At 40.3% G+C, this 16,511-nt stretch overlaps 1 protein-coding gene across 8 annotated transcripts in view; it reads left to right on the top strand.

The window, feature by feature from the left end:
* The window catches only part of BBS12 (Bardet-Biedl syndrome 12), a 37,738-nt gene extending 32,409 nt beyond the window's left edge, over positions 1-5,329 (top strand). For all 8 annotated transcript variants that reach the window (XM_074589105.1, XM_074589106.1, XM_074589107.1 and 5 more), the window contains one exon: positions 1,983-5,329. In XM_074589105.1, coding sequence (XP_074445206.1) covers positions 1,999-4,137 — 2,139 coding nt within the window. In that variant the 5' untranslated portion in view covers positions 1,983-1,998 and the 3' untranslated portion in view covers positions 4,138-5,329. The remainder of the gene's footprint in view (positions 1-1,982) is intronic.
* Positions 5,330-16,511: the final 11,182 nt, after the last annotated feature.

Here is a 16,511-nt window from a genome sequence, read left to right as displayed (position 1 = left end):
TTGGTTTCATATTCATTGAAATAAAAACTATTTTAAGAAGAGAGTGACTGGGAAGTAAGAAGTTCACTGTACTGAAAAATGGAAAGACCTTTCCCACCAGTCCTTCCATAGTTGTCTCCCATCCAAACAGCAGCATGTCCTTCTGCCCAGAATGATATGCCAAGGACGCAGGTAGTGAGAAAGCATTACTTTCAGCATAACTAACTTAGCTCTTTCCTAAGTTTTATGAAGAGAACCACAAATTAATTATTTGTTCCTTCTGTCAAAACAAGAGCAGGTTGAGAAGTGACCATCGTGAGTTGAGAACCGCTTGAATTCACAAACAGTGAAAAAAAGCCAAAAAACCAAAAGAACAAAAAAACCACCACAAACCAAACAAAAAAACCCCAACAAATGCCAACCAACCAAAAAAAAAAAAACCAACACACCCACCCAACCCACAAACAAAAAAACGCCCACAAACACAAAAAAACCAACAAAAACAAACAAAAGGCAAAAAAAAAAAAGACCCCAAACCAAAATGACTGTCTTAGTAAATCCTTAAGAGAAATCAGATGGAATGAGTTTTCAGGCAAGTGGGGGAAACACGTTTCATATTGGATTCTGTGATCCAATGATTATTATTTAATCGCTTCTGTTTTATTGTTCATTTGTTTCAAAACAAACTACCTGTTACATTAAGCTAAGGATTCCAGTTCAGAAAAAAAGAGGCTTTTTATTATTACTACTGGAAGTGCTGATATAGGTACATAGCATGGCTAGACCATTACCACAAGAGATTGCCAAGAAAAATTTCTGTAAAAACCCTTAAGCAGGTTGGATGGAGGTTTTCAGATGTGCGCTCCTAGTGCAGTTTTAAAGTCAGAAGCACTTGCTTATCTAAAAGTCCTTTTTTTAAAATTGTTCATTACAGATAACTATAGACTAAAATAATTTCCTGGTTAATGATTCTTTTGGTAATTCAAGATGTACCTAATAATTGAAAGGAAATTCTGTTGTCAGTTTGGGCTAGACTAGAAATTCAGGTCTGTCAGCATATAAAGGTTATTTCTGACTGCCTATTCTGCTTTTTAAAGTCACATTTTGTCTTCATTTGAGTTAATATACAGATGGACTTTCACCGAGTGGGGTGGAAAATTAGTTTTTTGGATTTGGAATTAACTATGCAAAGGGACCTTTAGTGAGATTAAATAAATCATTTGAATCTGAGCATAAAAGGTACATGAGTTCAGGGTTCTTAATTCTTGATGTGTATACTTTTTCATTCAAAAAGTAAATAAAAAAAAAAAGGAAGCTTCAGTTTAATCCATGTGGTCTGCCCCAGGAGTGTGGCGTGGAAGGGATTTCAAGGGAAAGAAGAAGATTTATTTTTGTCATGCTAAAACTGACTAGTAGATCAAAACTTGAAAGTCTTGGCAGTTTGCTTTGTGAGGTATGAAGAAGTGGCATTCCTTTTCATGTACATTTAATGAAATATTGATGCATGCTATGTGGAACAAATAGAATCAGGATAAAATAAATTTGATTATGTTTTTCCAGATTTGAAGGTTAAAGTCAGCGGCGTAACTATTGGTACCAAGATGGATCTGTAGAGAGCACTTTGGTTTTGCACATAATGGTCCATTCTGCTCTAATGAACTTTTGCCCTAAGTAAGGCAAATAGCTGAAATTCCAGATTGCAGATCAGGAGAGAAATGGTAGTTTTATAGAATCTCTACTGCTTCTTTTTTAAGAAACCACTGGAACTAACAGCACTGTACTATCTGCCAGCAAGAAAAAATTCCATGGTATTTTAGCAATGCACCATTTCAGCAACTGTGTGCATCGATGTCTCATAATAAGTGCACAGACTGAAGAACTGTTTTGTGGAGAGAGGCGCATGGCAGAGCTGTGTTCAGTGTTAGATTGTCAATTTCATTTTTGGTGATACATGCTCTGCAGTGCTGTGAGGATGGGGCAATATGTTCATGTTCTGTTCACAGATGCTGCCTGCTGCCCATGGCTTTCAGGGATGTGAATGCAAGAAGACATATTGGACTTCAGCAGCTCTCAGCCTTGGCGTTAACTGGAAGAACATTATTGGGGCCAATGAAATCATGTAAATTCATTGTGGATGAAAGCACCAACCAAAGCACACTGATCTGTTCTGCTGTTAGACTGATTGAAAGTTTGGATTTAACTAGTGCTGCCGGACAACTTCTTAATGAAACCATTCAGGCACAAAACAAGGAGTTTAGGACTGGGATGAGTACCCTGTTGTTTCTCATTGGTGCGTGGAGCAGTGCTGTACTGGAGTGCCTCCAGCAGAATGTTCCTGTTTCAGCAATAGTATCTGTGATGTCTGAGGGGTTGAACTCTTGCTGTGAGAGAGTCCAGTGTCTTCAAATATCAATACATGATGTAAATAAAGAGCTGTGTTCTAGCAGTGTTAGGCCAAATGCTTTTAAAAGTAAAACTTGCCAAATTGGATGTGACAGTCTTCTAGATCCCCACATTTTCTTATACGTTCAGAAAGATATTTCTGCACCAGAAGAAGTAATTCCAGTAAATCCTTGTTCCCATCAAGAAGATGATTCTAATTTTAACAAGCGCCTGCTTTCATCTTTGGCCAGCTTGGGTTCAATAGCTTCTCTTGTCAAACCAGCGGGTGACAAAAGTACATCTTGGATTTCTGGAAGTGGTGTTATTGCATCCAACTGTAATAAACAAAAGTTAACCCATAGCAGATACTTCAGCACTTTAAGAAAAAGCCATTTTTCAAGTCAGCAAGGTAGTTTTCAGGGATACCTTTCAGGACCATCAGCAGATCCATGTGAATGTTACGGTTTAGGACACCTGGCAATGGCTCTGAGCCATGGAAATCAGACTAGCGTGAAACTGCTGCAGAGCATTGTTGCATATCAAGGAGAGAGAGCAGAATGCAGTGGCTCTTCTCAGTTTAATATTGCAGGAATTGTGACATGCTGTTTACTGGGCCTGCCTGAAAGCTATTCTTGTGTCTCCCCAGGCTTTGTCACACTAGTGTCCCCAGAACAAACCACAGTTATCAAATACTTTGAAGACAAACCCCTTCGGATTCTGTTAATGGATGGTGACCTAACTGAACAATATCGTCACTTAGGTTTCAATAGACCGTGTAATGTAAGGACCATATTGGAGCATCCTAGCCTACCAGAAGGCAAAGCAGACTTGTGGCTGAGCAGTATGTTAGATATTCTGATTAGCTTTGAAGTAAACTTGGTTTTGGTCAAAGGAAATGTGTGTGAAAACTTAATGGAAAGATGCATAGCAAACAGTATATTGGTAATTGGTTCTGTGACTCAGGATGTGCTGTGTGCCTTTGGGGAGGTCACCAGCGCCCAGCCAGTGACGTACCTCACCCAGCTGAACGCTTCTTGTGTGGGGAGCGGAGCCCAGGTGGGGCTGTGGAAGGCCTGCGATGGGCGTGCAATGGATCTGGGTGAGCTTGTGCCAGTCAGGATAAAAGTACAAGGAATTCCCCTGCTCACAGCCGTGCTTACCACTACTGTAGCTTCAAAGATGCAGCTCATTGAAGACCAGTTCTGGACTTTAGCGTATCGACTCCATCATGCTTTACATGACGAGAAGGTTTTTCTCGGTGGTGGTGCAGCAGAGCTCTTATGCCTTAGTCATATTCAGATGCTTGCAAAACAGCCTTTACAGCCATCAAATAAAAATGCTGTGAGAGAGTTTCACAATCCTTGTCTGGCAGCATCTGCGACAGAGTATACATCAGTTGTGCTCCAAGCGTTAGCAAGCGGTTGGAAGCAGTATCTTTCAGTGGTTATGTGTAACACTGCAAAAGCTGCATCAGAGCTGGAAGCGTGTACCTCAGTTGATCATCACCTCAAAAAAGCAGCTGAGTGTGGCTCTCCCTCAGCATATGTATTGAAAGAGTTTAGAAGAGGTGACCTGCTCAGGGGTGGTTCTGGTCCCTTTGCTGACGATGGAGAGGGTTTAAAGGTTTATGATAATGTTACAGCCAAGACAGAGGCATGGCGGAGAGCTCTAGACTTAGTGCTGCTAGTGCTTCAAACAGATGCCGAAATTATCACAGGTCCCAAAAGGAATCAGCTACTGAACTCACATGTGTCAAGTGAATTTATGTTTTTATAGGACTTGCAGGCTTTATTTATATGCCCACGAGTCAGTGAGTGGAAGACGTCCAGGTGCAGCCTACATTTCTTCATAGTTTATAAAGCAAACATTGAGATGTGATTATGACTGTAGAGTGTAACAGCGGAAATCAGAATGTGAGACAGTCACAAGGTAGATATAACTTCCTATTTCTAGAAATGGGAGTTAAATAACAAACAAAAATCACTTGTGGGCTTACCTCTAACTCCAGCTATGCATTTCTAACTAAAGACATTGTCTGTATGGATAGATTAAGCCGGTCAAACTGACTAATCTTATTTAGCAGAGCAGATGTTCAGTTCTTTTATTCATTGTAATGAGGAGCACTGGGCAGGTGGGTACATGCCGAGTCTAGTTGGAAGAAAGTTTGATACCATGGATGTGCTTATGTTTTGAACATGTTCTCTCTGTGTATAAGGTATTTGGACTTGTGTTCTGTAAATTAATCTTGTCTGATGTCTTTTAATGCCTTCTAAAGAAGGGTGGAGATTTCTTACATAACATTGGCATATTTGTGTTAGATGAAAGAATATATATAAAACCCAAAATTTTTAATTAATATCTTCTCTTAATTTTTGTATGTTGCAAATGTAAGGGTTAAACTTGCAATAATTTGAGTGTTACATTTTATGCTAAGAGATTGTATTGGTACATTCTACTTTTGCATATTTATATGGACCATATATCTCCTATTTTCAAATATATACCCTTTGGAATGTTTCTCATTTTTACATGAATTTAGGCTGAATCCTCCCTTTTGGTATTACTAAATGGATGTATCTCTACACAAAGTTTTCTTTTACATTACAAGTTGGATTTTTACATTATTTCCTTTGGGCTCTTTCAGTTATCCTTGTAGAGAGGAAAATGTTCTATGTTTTAGCTGTTGGCTAAAAACTGAAAACAAATCCCTCGTGATGATCGAAGCAAGGTATTTTTATTGTGTTTCACCATTTAAAATTTCAAAGCAGAGCCATGGAGAACTGCCACTTTGTTGCAAGAAAGAGGTGTGTAACTATGGAGATATTTTTTCTGCACTTGGCATTTTGAATCGCACTTAAAGTGAAATGTCTCACCAGTCCGGTGAAAACAGAATGGAAAAAGAATGGAAATGGTGATACTAAAGTGGATTCTTGCTTTTAAGAACTTTCTCATTAAAATGCTAATGGCTGGCAGTACTTGGTTTAAGCACAAATTCGTTGTGATTCCTGGTGCTGGTGGCAGACAGTCCTTCTGTGGTGAAAGCTAAGAATTGCGGTGGGCTAAAGAGTGTTTTTTAAGTTGTGATTCAGTGGAAAGGCAGACAGAAAATGAGTGGTGATTTTACTGTTACTTTGCTGCTACCTTTTTACTATTTTAAGTGGGTGTTTTTTCTTCTGGACTTATTGTCCTTGCGATATCTCCCCACTGCAGAAGACATCTCGGAGAAGAGCATCAGCTGCCTCAACCCCCCGTGACCACTGGCAGTCCCCCAGCTGACTTGTACTCAGCCTTAACACAGTTCTCTGCCTCTGTGTCCTGTTGGCGTTGCTCCTTCCTCCTGGGAAGGCCCTTCCCTCTACCTCTGCATTTCACGGTGCCTAATTCCAGAGGGCTTGAGTCCATGAAAAGGAAAGACAGTTCTTAAAATAACACTTTGGCATTATATCCCATTATAATTGTCAATAGATACTTGACAATATCTGATATTTTCTACCTCCCTCACGTTCTCCAAATTTTTTTGCTTCATCCCCATAACATATAACTCCATAACCTACACTGCATTCTGATTAAAAATAGCCCTTTTTGAGACTTGCTTAACAGCTTGTGGGTCTCCATAGCTGGGAGTTTCCTGGAGAGGTGGGGTAGGTTACTGAGGTTCTAAATGAACCTTAAGCATGAATTAAATTGAGATCCTTAGAAACAACTTTTGAGTGTTGAACTGACCAGAAGCCGTAACTTGAAAAGAATCCATCTAAACACATTTTATCCTGGAGCTTTCTTCTACATGAATATATACTGTATCAAATTATATACTTGGATCTTTCATAGAGCCATTTACCGAAGTGATTCACACTAAGTGAATAATTGATATATTCACTATATAAGGAAAAGAAAGACACAGATAATGGAATTCATCCTCAAACACAGTTTAGGTACACGTAGATATATATATGTGGGTGTGTTAAAATAGTATTATACAGTATGTTTTCAAAGGTTTCATTCAGAGTTCTCATTGCTAAATTGCATATTTTTATTTTTATATTTGTATTCTACTCGTGTGTAACTGGAAGGCTCTTAAGGAGGTTAAGGGAGCATATTAATAGCAGTTGCCTTTTAGAAATATGAGAGGAAAATTTTTTGTGTGTAGAAAGCTATGCACATAGTATTTAGCCATCTCTGACTTGAAACTCTAAATTTGGGTTTCTAACAAACTCCAGAATTCAGTAGATTTTGGCAAAATCTCATGAGTACTATAGGGGTTTATAATTTCTATTTGAAACAGTGGTTCCTAGCAGCATAGGGATCTAATTATATTAAAGTTTTGGTCATGCTGCAATTATATTTTCATTATTAACCTGTTGGCAGTTGATGTTTAAGGGCTTGGCCACACTCTTGGTGTACTACGACATGAGAGAGAGAAAGGGTTTGTTAGATCAAAAGAGGCAAGAGAAGCTAGTGGCTGTTAGATGAGAAAGGAATGGAAACACAGCATATAAATATAAACGGATCCTGCTGCTCTGCAAGTGTTTGCAGCTCATGTTTGGCTTTATACTGTTTTTCTTGAACCTCCTGTGCTGAGCATTGCATAATCCCTGTTCCCAAGAAAAGATCCTGTTGCACTTTATTTGAATAATAGAGTTAAGTGGATTACGGAAAAACTGCATACATAAATTGTATTGAGGTGGTCCAAACATCTATTTATAGGGCTCTTAGGCACTGAGAGCTGACACACCAAATGTTCAGAAAGTCCATAATGATGTAATTTTTCCAATCAGGCTTTTAAAAAGCACATAATGATATATTTAAATATTGTGATGCAGAGGTTTTCTAAAAAGCTGTTTGGTTATTTAACACTTGCTTTTCCACAAGCCAACAGAATGGAAAATTTTATCAACTAGATAGATATTGTATCCTGGATTGCTTAAAATTATTTCTTTGATATGTGAAGAAGGTTAACATGCATGCTGTCCTCAAGCCATCCTCCTTCTGCAATGTGAAATCCAGTGTACGTGTTTGGCCTTCCTTCCAGGCAGAGGCTCCTCCTAGGGTACGCAGAGGCTGTTTGTGTAGAGTATGATGTGATGGAAGAGCTAAGCTTTTACATTTGATGTGCCTGGGAAATGGCAGAGATTTTAGGGAAGGGATTGTCCCAAGGAGTAGGCAGCGTTTCACTCCCTGCTGAAACGCTCTCCTAGTCAGGTGCCTTGTTTCTCCCTTGCGTACCACTATCATCATTCCTGGCTCACTCTTCCTTCTGTTTAGGGCTGATGCCATTTTATTTAATGTTTATCTTTATAAGGCTAACTCCTTAGGCCTCTCTGCTCCTTCATGATTTTCTGAAATTGTAGTAGAGGTCTTAATCATGGCAACGAGACCCTTGTCCCAAGCTGAGCTGGAGGGCACAGCCTGCATGCAAATTCTGATAGCTTGATGATCAGTGGTTGTCAAGAGGCATCTGATAGTTTGCCTGCTACCAGGTGCACTGAAAAAAATAAGCTAGGAAATGTAGGAGGCTGTGGTACCCAGGCAGGCCAAGAAATGACTGTGGGGAGGGTGGAGGCTGGGCAGGCTAAGGTAGTTAGGGAGTAGGAAAGGCTGAAGGTGAAAACCTGAGCTTGCTAGACAGCTGGGAGAATCAAGACAGTTTATTTGCACTGACCTCCTTTTGATATTCTAGGTCAGGGCTGCTGAAGAGGCTGGGAGGTCTGTCAGCTTTCCTTGCATTTCTTTTCAGTATTTAAGGAAAAACATTGTCCCAGTGCAAAGATGTTAGCTTAAATCCCAAAGGCAGAAGGCAGTCTTGATTACAGGGTTTTAATCAAGGCTTATGTCTACTGTAAAGTGACCCATTAGCATCATCAGAAGATTTATTAGTTTCTTTGCCTTCCTACAGCACAGCGGGTAAAGAAAAGAAACAGCAAAGGAAGGAGAACTGGGACAGGCTGTGTCTCGGATGAGTTCTGCTGTGATTTCCTCTCTTCCCTTTGGACCTTGTCTCTAAATTCTCATGTGAAAAAACTGAAGTAAGAATAAATCACGTGTGTACATATATTAAGAGGGATGTGCAATGTGTGCTCGCAGCAGGCCAAATGTGCTCCTGGGGCATGCAGCAGCCTGGCAGGTGCTACCTTGCCACCCCAGCCATCCCACCCATGAGCTCAGCCACCATGGCTGCCTGCTACCTTGCCCGGCTATGAGTGGGCTGCTGTGCCCTCTATCTGCCTAAGTGGGGGAGGCAGGGACTGGGGAGCTGTGTGTCTTCCAGCAAAGGCAAAACTAAACCTCCCTGAGCCAGGCGGTCTGTGATCACAGATAGCTGGGGTTGGTGTTTATCAAGTCAAGATGGTTTGGAATGTCTTGGTGGGAGGATATGGAAGCAGACTATTTGGAATGCTCTTCTGGGCTGCCCTATCTCCATTTCAGTTTATCCTGGGAAAGATTCAAGTATTGGGAGCAGAGTAGAACTTATTATTTTTTTTTTTTTAGAGGTTTCAACATCTCAAATATCTGCCTGCTGTCCTGTGCTCCTCATTCAGAAGGAATAGCATGGTTTGCTCTTTAGCTTAGAAACATCACCTGTCCAGCATGTTCCCTTTTCACACGCTGGGGTCTGTAGTTAGTGAGACTAGAAATTACTTTTTGCTGTTACTTTGGGAAACTGATGCAAACTTGCACAAAAATATTTTTTAATAATGTAAAATGACACTAGCGGCTATAAACTATATCTTTTCTGTATCTTCTATACTCTCGAAACACTCCTAAGCCCCCATAGAATGTCTCTGGATGGAGTTAGTAGTAGTAGTAGTATCTAATTGAGTAAGAAACAAGCTTACTCTGGTGTCTGTGTATGGAAGCTGCCTAACCTCTTTACTTCCTTTTGAACTTCTTGATTTTTTGCTGCCAGTGTCTGTTTTAGAACAAATTTTCTCAGCATGCGTCTTGCCCAGTGACGTTAAGAAGTTTCCCTGTCTAATGGTTTCTGCAGTGGGTTAAAGTAACTGGGAATCTTGCAGCAGGCCAGCAGCAAGGAGGGGCCTTCTGCTATGAAAGCAGGCTGGCTTCCGATAACCAACTCAGGCAGGACATCTAGAGGAGTTGCATCAACTCCACCAGGTAAGGAATGCATGTAATGTCTCATTATTGAATTTTTAAAAAAAATGTTTGTGTGTTTAAACTCTGTAACACCCTGCAATATGACAGAGCCATACTCAAATGTGACCGAGGTGCTGCTTCAAGGTGCTTGCTGTTACTGGAACCTGCAGTGTTGCCAGGACTGCTGTGCACAACAGGCACTTTTGGGAGAACCTTTAACAACAGAGACTTACTACAAGCCTTACAATTTGTATAAGGCAAACTGACAGGAAGTGTTAAATTGTTCAGTTGTTTTTCTACAGCTAAGTAAAACATGGATCTGGTACTGATCAGCTATAAATGCTTTTTTTGTATCAAAACCACAGGCTTCACAGGATATTTTTTACTTTTGAAGGGATCAGAGTGTGACAGGGTGTTCCAAAAGCGTGGCACAGTGATACATTTTCTCTGTCCCTTGCACAACTTCTTTGTGTTAATTCTTTACCTTGGGAGTTAAGCTAAACTTTTTAGCTTTGGGTAACTTTGAGAATGTGACCATGCATACCGCTGTTTCTACAGCTTTTTCCTCAGTGTCGCATGTAGAAGTGTAACTTGCTGATAGCACTTTGAAGCAGAGGGACCATATTCCAGTTTCATTCCCCTCTCTCTCTGTAGATCAGTAATCCTTTTGCGATCAATTCCACACCAATACAGTTAAAGCATACTTTGTATGACATAAATTTGCAAAAATCAAAAAATCACAGACTAAATTCTGCCACTTGCCACCAGCGTTGCTGCATTAATTAACCACTTATTGCAAAACTGCAGGACCAAAACCCTGTTAACCAGCTATGAATAGATCTATGGTCTTAAAAGGCTTTTTCTTTGTAGATAACATTGCTCTAAGAACTAATGTCCACAGGGATGATTTCAGCACAGTTGAAGGGAAAGTGAGAACAGCTCAGGTATGTGCACAAACTAGAGACTGGTTTTGATCCTGAATGGTGGAAGGAAGAAAGGAATATGGTGCTCCATGTTTTTTGGCTTCCTATCTGTTTATTCCATTAGCAATATCCATTTCTTTAGACTTTTGAAAAACACCTGTAGTGGTGTCTTTAGCTGTGTTTCAGTGATGGTTTGCTCCAAGTACTGGGATTCAGTTTGCATTATATTCCTGAAAACTTTGTTATTTTTGCAGTTGTTTCCATTTTGAAAGATGCAGTTAGCATTTCTGTCCGTATGTGCATGTTTTGCAAATTCTGGACTGTGTTATGTGCATTACACTAAGCCTTGAGAACATAACTTGAGCTGGAACCTTCTGCAAGTACTTCTGCCAGTCCTTACAAATGCTTGCAATACTTGCAGATCCAGCAGGGACTAGACAGGAGCGTGTTAGCAGAGAAACAATCTCTGAGGTGCCACTGCACTTCTATTCACCTGCAAGCCCTTCCTTTTCCAGGCATGTAGCTTGTATTTCAAGATTTAGCAGAGGAACAAAATGAAGTTAATAGTCACATGCCTGCAGTATTGAGTACTTTGGTGGCTTCTGAAAAGCCAGTTTTTCTTAGAAGAGAGTTTCAAGCTTTTGCTGTTCAAAGGCATTGTCAGTGTAAACTAGTCACAGTGAAGCTTCCTGCAGACTGACTAAGGTGTGATCTCAATGGGCCAAGTGTTGACCACACAGTGTTCACCATCTCTCTTGCATTTATGCCTTTGAGCTCAGAGCACTGAACCCCGACAGAGGACATGACAGGGAACATCCTGAGCAGCTGTGGAGAGGGATAACAGATGGATGGTTCAGCAGGGCCACGCAGAAGAGTGATTGGTGAATTCGTTAGTGCATGGATTTACAGACGGAAACCCCCCAGAGCGGCTCTAGTAGTCTACAGAGCAGTCGCTGAAATGGGGAGCACACAGAAAACCTGTACAGGCTTCAATGCCTGCTGCAGTGGTTGGGAGAGGGAGTGGAGGGAATGACAGTGTCGCACACAGTTCAGGGATGGACAAGGGCATTTCAGGGAAGAGGTGCTTCCCTGAGTGGAGAGGAAAAATAGTTCCCCAACTTCTCCCTCCACAGCAGGCCCCTGATGGCCCCTGGAGAGTGGCTTCATGTCCCATTTAATCCAATCCCAATTTCAGCAGTGCCATCCCCAGCAGCCATATGTTCCTATGATGAGACGTGTTTGGGAGGAATCCTTGCGTGCTTTTCAGAGGGGTGGAAAGACAGGCTGCGCCATGATCATGCACAGATGGTGAAAGAGCTCATGGGAAGAGGGGGTAACCAAGTGGGGAAGGCTTGTATTTGTTTTCCCTGCCTGGCAGAGATTCACAAAAGTAAAAATCTGTTTAGCTGGAAAGGAATTCCTTCCTTGGGGACCAAGTGCTACTCCAAACAATAGGGTTATTTTTTAATTATTGCAAGAGTATAAAAGATAGCATACATTCTTTATTTAGAAGTAATGGGAAGATTGGTCCCTGACTGTCTTTTATTTCAGTTCAGATCAGTAGGTGGGGTTTAGTGCTATTCACAACTTTTGTCCGCTGTGTTGTGAGACCAAATATTTAACCAGATTTGGAGAAAGGACTAAAAATAACAGTAGTTGAACTGATTTATTTCTAAGGTGTAATCTGAGTCAGTGCTTTCACTGACTAAACTTAAAAACAAACAGAAACACCGTATTTGTTAGTACTGGAGAGCCAAAATATCTCCAGAGTTGTATAAAATAAATTTTATTTATATATCTACATATGTATACACATTCTAGAGCAGGACAGACCCAGTTTCGCAGTTAGCAACACTGACCTCTTGTCTAGTCATACTATCCTGAGACAAGGCAGTTAATCTATTCACCCCCTGTTTACGTCCAAGACAACCATCAAAATATCTCCTTTTTCAGAATAATTATCTATTATAGGTAAATCCCAATTTTGTCAAAGAACAGCCTTTTACAAAAAGAACCCCTCCAGTAAATTGAAAGGAATTATGTCTTGTTTTGGTTATTAACTCCTGTATTTAATTTGCTCCCTGCATTTGCAGTTCTGTCTGTGGGTTGCAGCTCAAAGATATGCATATAGCATGCATGTACTAATTTAGGGGAAGTAGTCATGAAGGGAATTATATGTGTTTAATTCCATATCAGTATAATGTCTTTGATTCCCTACAGTGATGAAAATTAGACTAGTAAACGTGCAGCAGTATGTTGATTAGGTCGGTTTAATTAACGGGCAAAGTCCTCCTAATATAACATTATTCCCATTCCTTGAGTATGCCTTGCTCAAGGTAAGGGGCAGTCAGTGTTCAGTACCTCACTTCTCACTGCCCTTCATCTCTTAGTTAGGTAAGCATTGTTTAAATAACCATCCCAAGCATATCATGCAAGTTGTTCTTTTTCAAGGCTACTTGTTTTCTGGAGCCATTTAGCTGTGACAGTATGCTGATGGCTGCCAAAAGCCAGGAAACTCAGATTAATTGGCAGTGAGAGAGCTTTACTGGAAAAGAAGCCCAAATCTTTGTTTATCTGAAGTACCAGGCAATTAACTTAAAAAATGGTTTAATGTGTGACCTTTGCTATGCAATTATTCCAGCTTGTATTTTTGACGTATTTGATGTCTCAGAGCAGTGCAGTAAATAAGCTCAACAGAATTGCCAAATGTCAGATCGGTAATTACTATACATGGAGTTGCTGTGGCTAATTTGGGATCAGCACTCAGCTCCAGTGATGGATCCTTGGGACTGTTTCCCAACAGAGCTTGAGTAGGACCTCCAGCCTTCCAGATTCCTCTCACAGCCATTCATATGGCCAGTGAAACTGTGGAAGAAGAGAGGAGTTTAAAGGCCAGGAGAAGATGGAGGAAATGACTGAAAATTGTTTATTCCAGTGTCTCTTATTTGTTCAAGTCTGATTATTAAACAGACTTACTATTAAACTGCTGAAGAAAACATCTTCCAAAATACAGACTAATTTATAAGTATGTGACTTCTGTCTGTGCGAAGAGGTGCTGCTTTAATTAACTGCATTTGCTTACCTGTTCTGTAAAGTAGAACTTTAGACTGCCCTACAACATGATACTTGGAATTTAACACGTGACCATGATGTGAAGAGGCATTATACAAATAAGATGTTCCATTCCCTGCCCTCCCTCAAATGCTCACGTCCATCTCTCAGCTAGCAAGTTAAAATAGGATTTGTTATGAATTGGATTTTCTTTTGAAAGGCTAATCAAGCTGTTTTCTTTCTGGTTTATGTGCTGCTATGAGCCACTACCACAAATTCAGTTCTTGAATGAGAATTTACAGATGCTTTTGCTGATGTGCATGTGCGACGAGATGTTATTTTGCTGATATGTTATTCTCAGGAGACTGGAGGGGAAGGGGAAATGATGCTTTGGTTGTGAATTAATACAGGAACCAATCCCTTTTTCGTTAAAAACATCAGTGAAGTTTCCATTGCTTTGGGGAGTTAAAAGGCTTGGTCCCTAAGAAATGGATTATTGCAAAAACATGATTGTCCTTCCTCACTCTTCTGAATGCTGGAAAAGCGTGTCTTTCTGATCATTTCTTAGTGGAAAGAAATGTACAATTGAGGACTGCTAATGCCGATGAGGAGTATAACCTTCATTAAAAGCTGCTCTTTCTTGGATGAACCTCTAATAAGCTCTAACAGCAATAGCAATTGGGTATTTAATGATGACCTGAAAAAAACTTGCTTCAGAGATGCAGTAGGTTGAGCCATCCTTTCCACTGAAGAATTTGATGAGGGTTCAGAGCCCAGCATCCCTAGTAGTTAAAGGATGTCTCCTGCAGGGAATGCCACTTAGGGAGAATGGTCAGCTTTGGAGACAGTCACATGCAGCTCTGTCAGTCTGTTTCTTGTCTCTAAAACCGCAGACTCTGTAGAGAAGAAACTCTTTACTCTGTTCATATAGTGTGTAACAAAATGAGGCCTTGGAAAATAAACAGGAGTCAGAATTATTGTAGTAATGAATGAATATTTGATGTCATTTAAGATTTGGCTCTGGCAGGGGCGTTGGACTAGATGATCTCCAGAGGTCCCTTCCAACCCTACGATTCTGTGATTCTTCACCTTAAAAGACATTTCCTTGACTTGAAAATCTGATAAAGCTGATGGAATTTGTCTAAAAGCCTCCTCCATTGCTTGACCATACAGAATTCCCATAAGTCTGGACTCTGTAAGGATAATATCTAGGACGGGGTAGTTCTTGGAGAGTAGTAGTAAACTGTGACAATGAACACAGTAGCTCTTTTTTGGAATATAGGATGAAGATTAAACCACAGCAGTTATAGTGTGCCAAGTAGAGCTGCTAGTAGTCATACAACATACAGTGCAAAGTCAATAGAGCAGAACAGTTCCTCTACATACAAACTGGCATGCTGGCAGGACAGAATGAATGTCGTCTTTAAATACTCTGTAAATGAAATGAGACTGCAGTATGTGTATGGGGTTTTGAGTTTCACTACCTCTTTTTAATATCTCTTTTAAAGAATTCCTTATAATCTGCTACCGTTTACTTTACATGTGATTTCTTTATTTATGGCTTTAATATTAATCTCCAGTGTTGGATCTCTATCTGTTTATTTGTCTTGGTCTGACAAAAGCATAAGAAGTTGCCCCTTGTCATGTTTCCTGTGTTGCTGATTTGATGCGGTGCTGGGTCAGGCATTTTTTACAGCAATGGTTTTAATATTGCAAGCAGAAAACTAACAGTCTATTGCTGCAGGCTTGAGGAAAATCCTTACCTCTTCTGTTTGGTTTTGTTGTTGGTGGTTTTTTGTTGGGTTTTCTTTGGTGTTTTTTTTTTTTTAAGTGGAAACTTCAATTGCTTTTTTAGAATTATGCTTTCATCTGTGTCTGGCTCTTCCCCTGCTCTGTTTGCTCTTGAGTCCCCAAAATTAGCAAGAGTAATGTTCTAGTTTGCAGTGCAGTAGGAAAGAATAACTTGACTTTTTAAAATGTAATAAACAGTGCAAGACCTGGAACAAGTACAAAACCTTCAGACAAGGTGAAAGCCCCCAGAAGAATACCTCTATTCAAAATGTCTGTGGATGTCTGCAAATACTGCCAGGAGCTTAAGTCTTGTCCTCTTCCTTTCCAAACATGTGTATTAGGTTTTTCTTTAAAAACAAATATTGTATCCTTGAACTCTTCCATGCTTCTAGTCAAAGAAGGTAGTATTTCCTTTAGCCTAGTTGAATCATACGTAAAATAAAATCTCTGAGACATTATTTTGGTCTTGGTTATTTCCCTCTTGTGATATTGGATGGAAAACAGTCTTTCTGAAATATTCAAGCTTTGAAAAACAGCAAATGTTTCTAGCTATTAAGGGTTTTTACTGTGGGCTGTAAAAATAAAGTGCTCTTAATTATGCTTTCTTTAGAATAGATTCATACCCTGTTTTTCTTCCCTTGTTTACAAACTCATTGCTTTCAGCAGGAATCCTAAATAGATGAAAACCTACCTATTTACTTTAAATATTTATCTGAAAAAAACCCCCACATTTCCTGAGGAGAAAGTACACTAGAAGTTACCTGGCTCAGCATCTCGGGAATTTCACCTGGTTTAAATCCGTTTCTAACCGAACTGATCCAGCTTTGTTTAAAATGTCACTTATCCTTCAGGATCTGTATGTGCTATACAGCAAATCTTCTCCTGGTACAGTCAGCGTTGTGCTGAGTTTCTCTCAGTCTCAGCCGGTGGGTGGGTTGTTGTCCCCAGGAGGCTGGTTGTCAGCCCACTGGGATGGCTCCGTTCCCCAGAGCAGCCTTGCGGGCCAGGATCTGGCCCTGTAAGGGGCCTCATTCAGTGAAATATTCTGTACTGTGGCATTAATAATAATCAGATAAATAGTGTGATTAACTATCAGGCTCTATTTCTTTCTCTGCGGGGCCTACAGTAACATGGGACTACCCTCCCCCATGCATGTAGCAGTTGTAAACTCATTTTTTTTAAGCCCGTGTACCTTGCTCTGCTGATGCCTCTTCATAAAGACAGAAGCGCGGTAAATCTACTGAGGTAACTTTACCATTAGCCTGTTTCTCTTCTTTCACTGCCCTTTGTTTC

This window comes from Larus michahellis, chromosome 5, assembly GCF_964199755.1.
Source record: "Larus michahellis chromosome 5, bLarMic1.1, whole genome shotgun sequence".
NCBI lineage: Eukaryota > Metazoa > Chordata > Aves > Charadriiformes > Laridae > Larus > Larus michahellis.
This window is presented reverse-complemented; position numbering and strand designations above follow the sequence as displayed.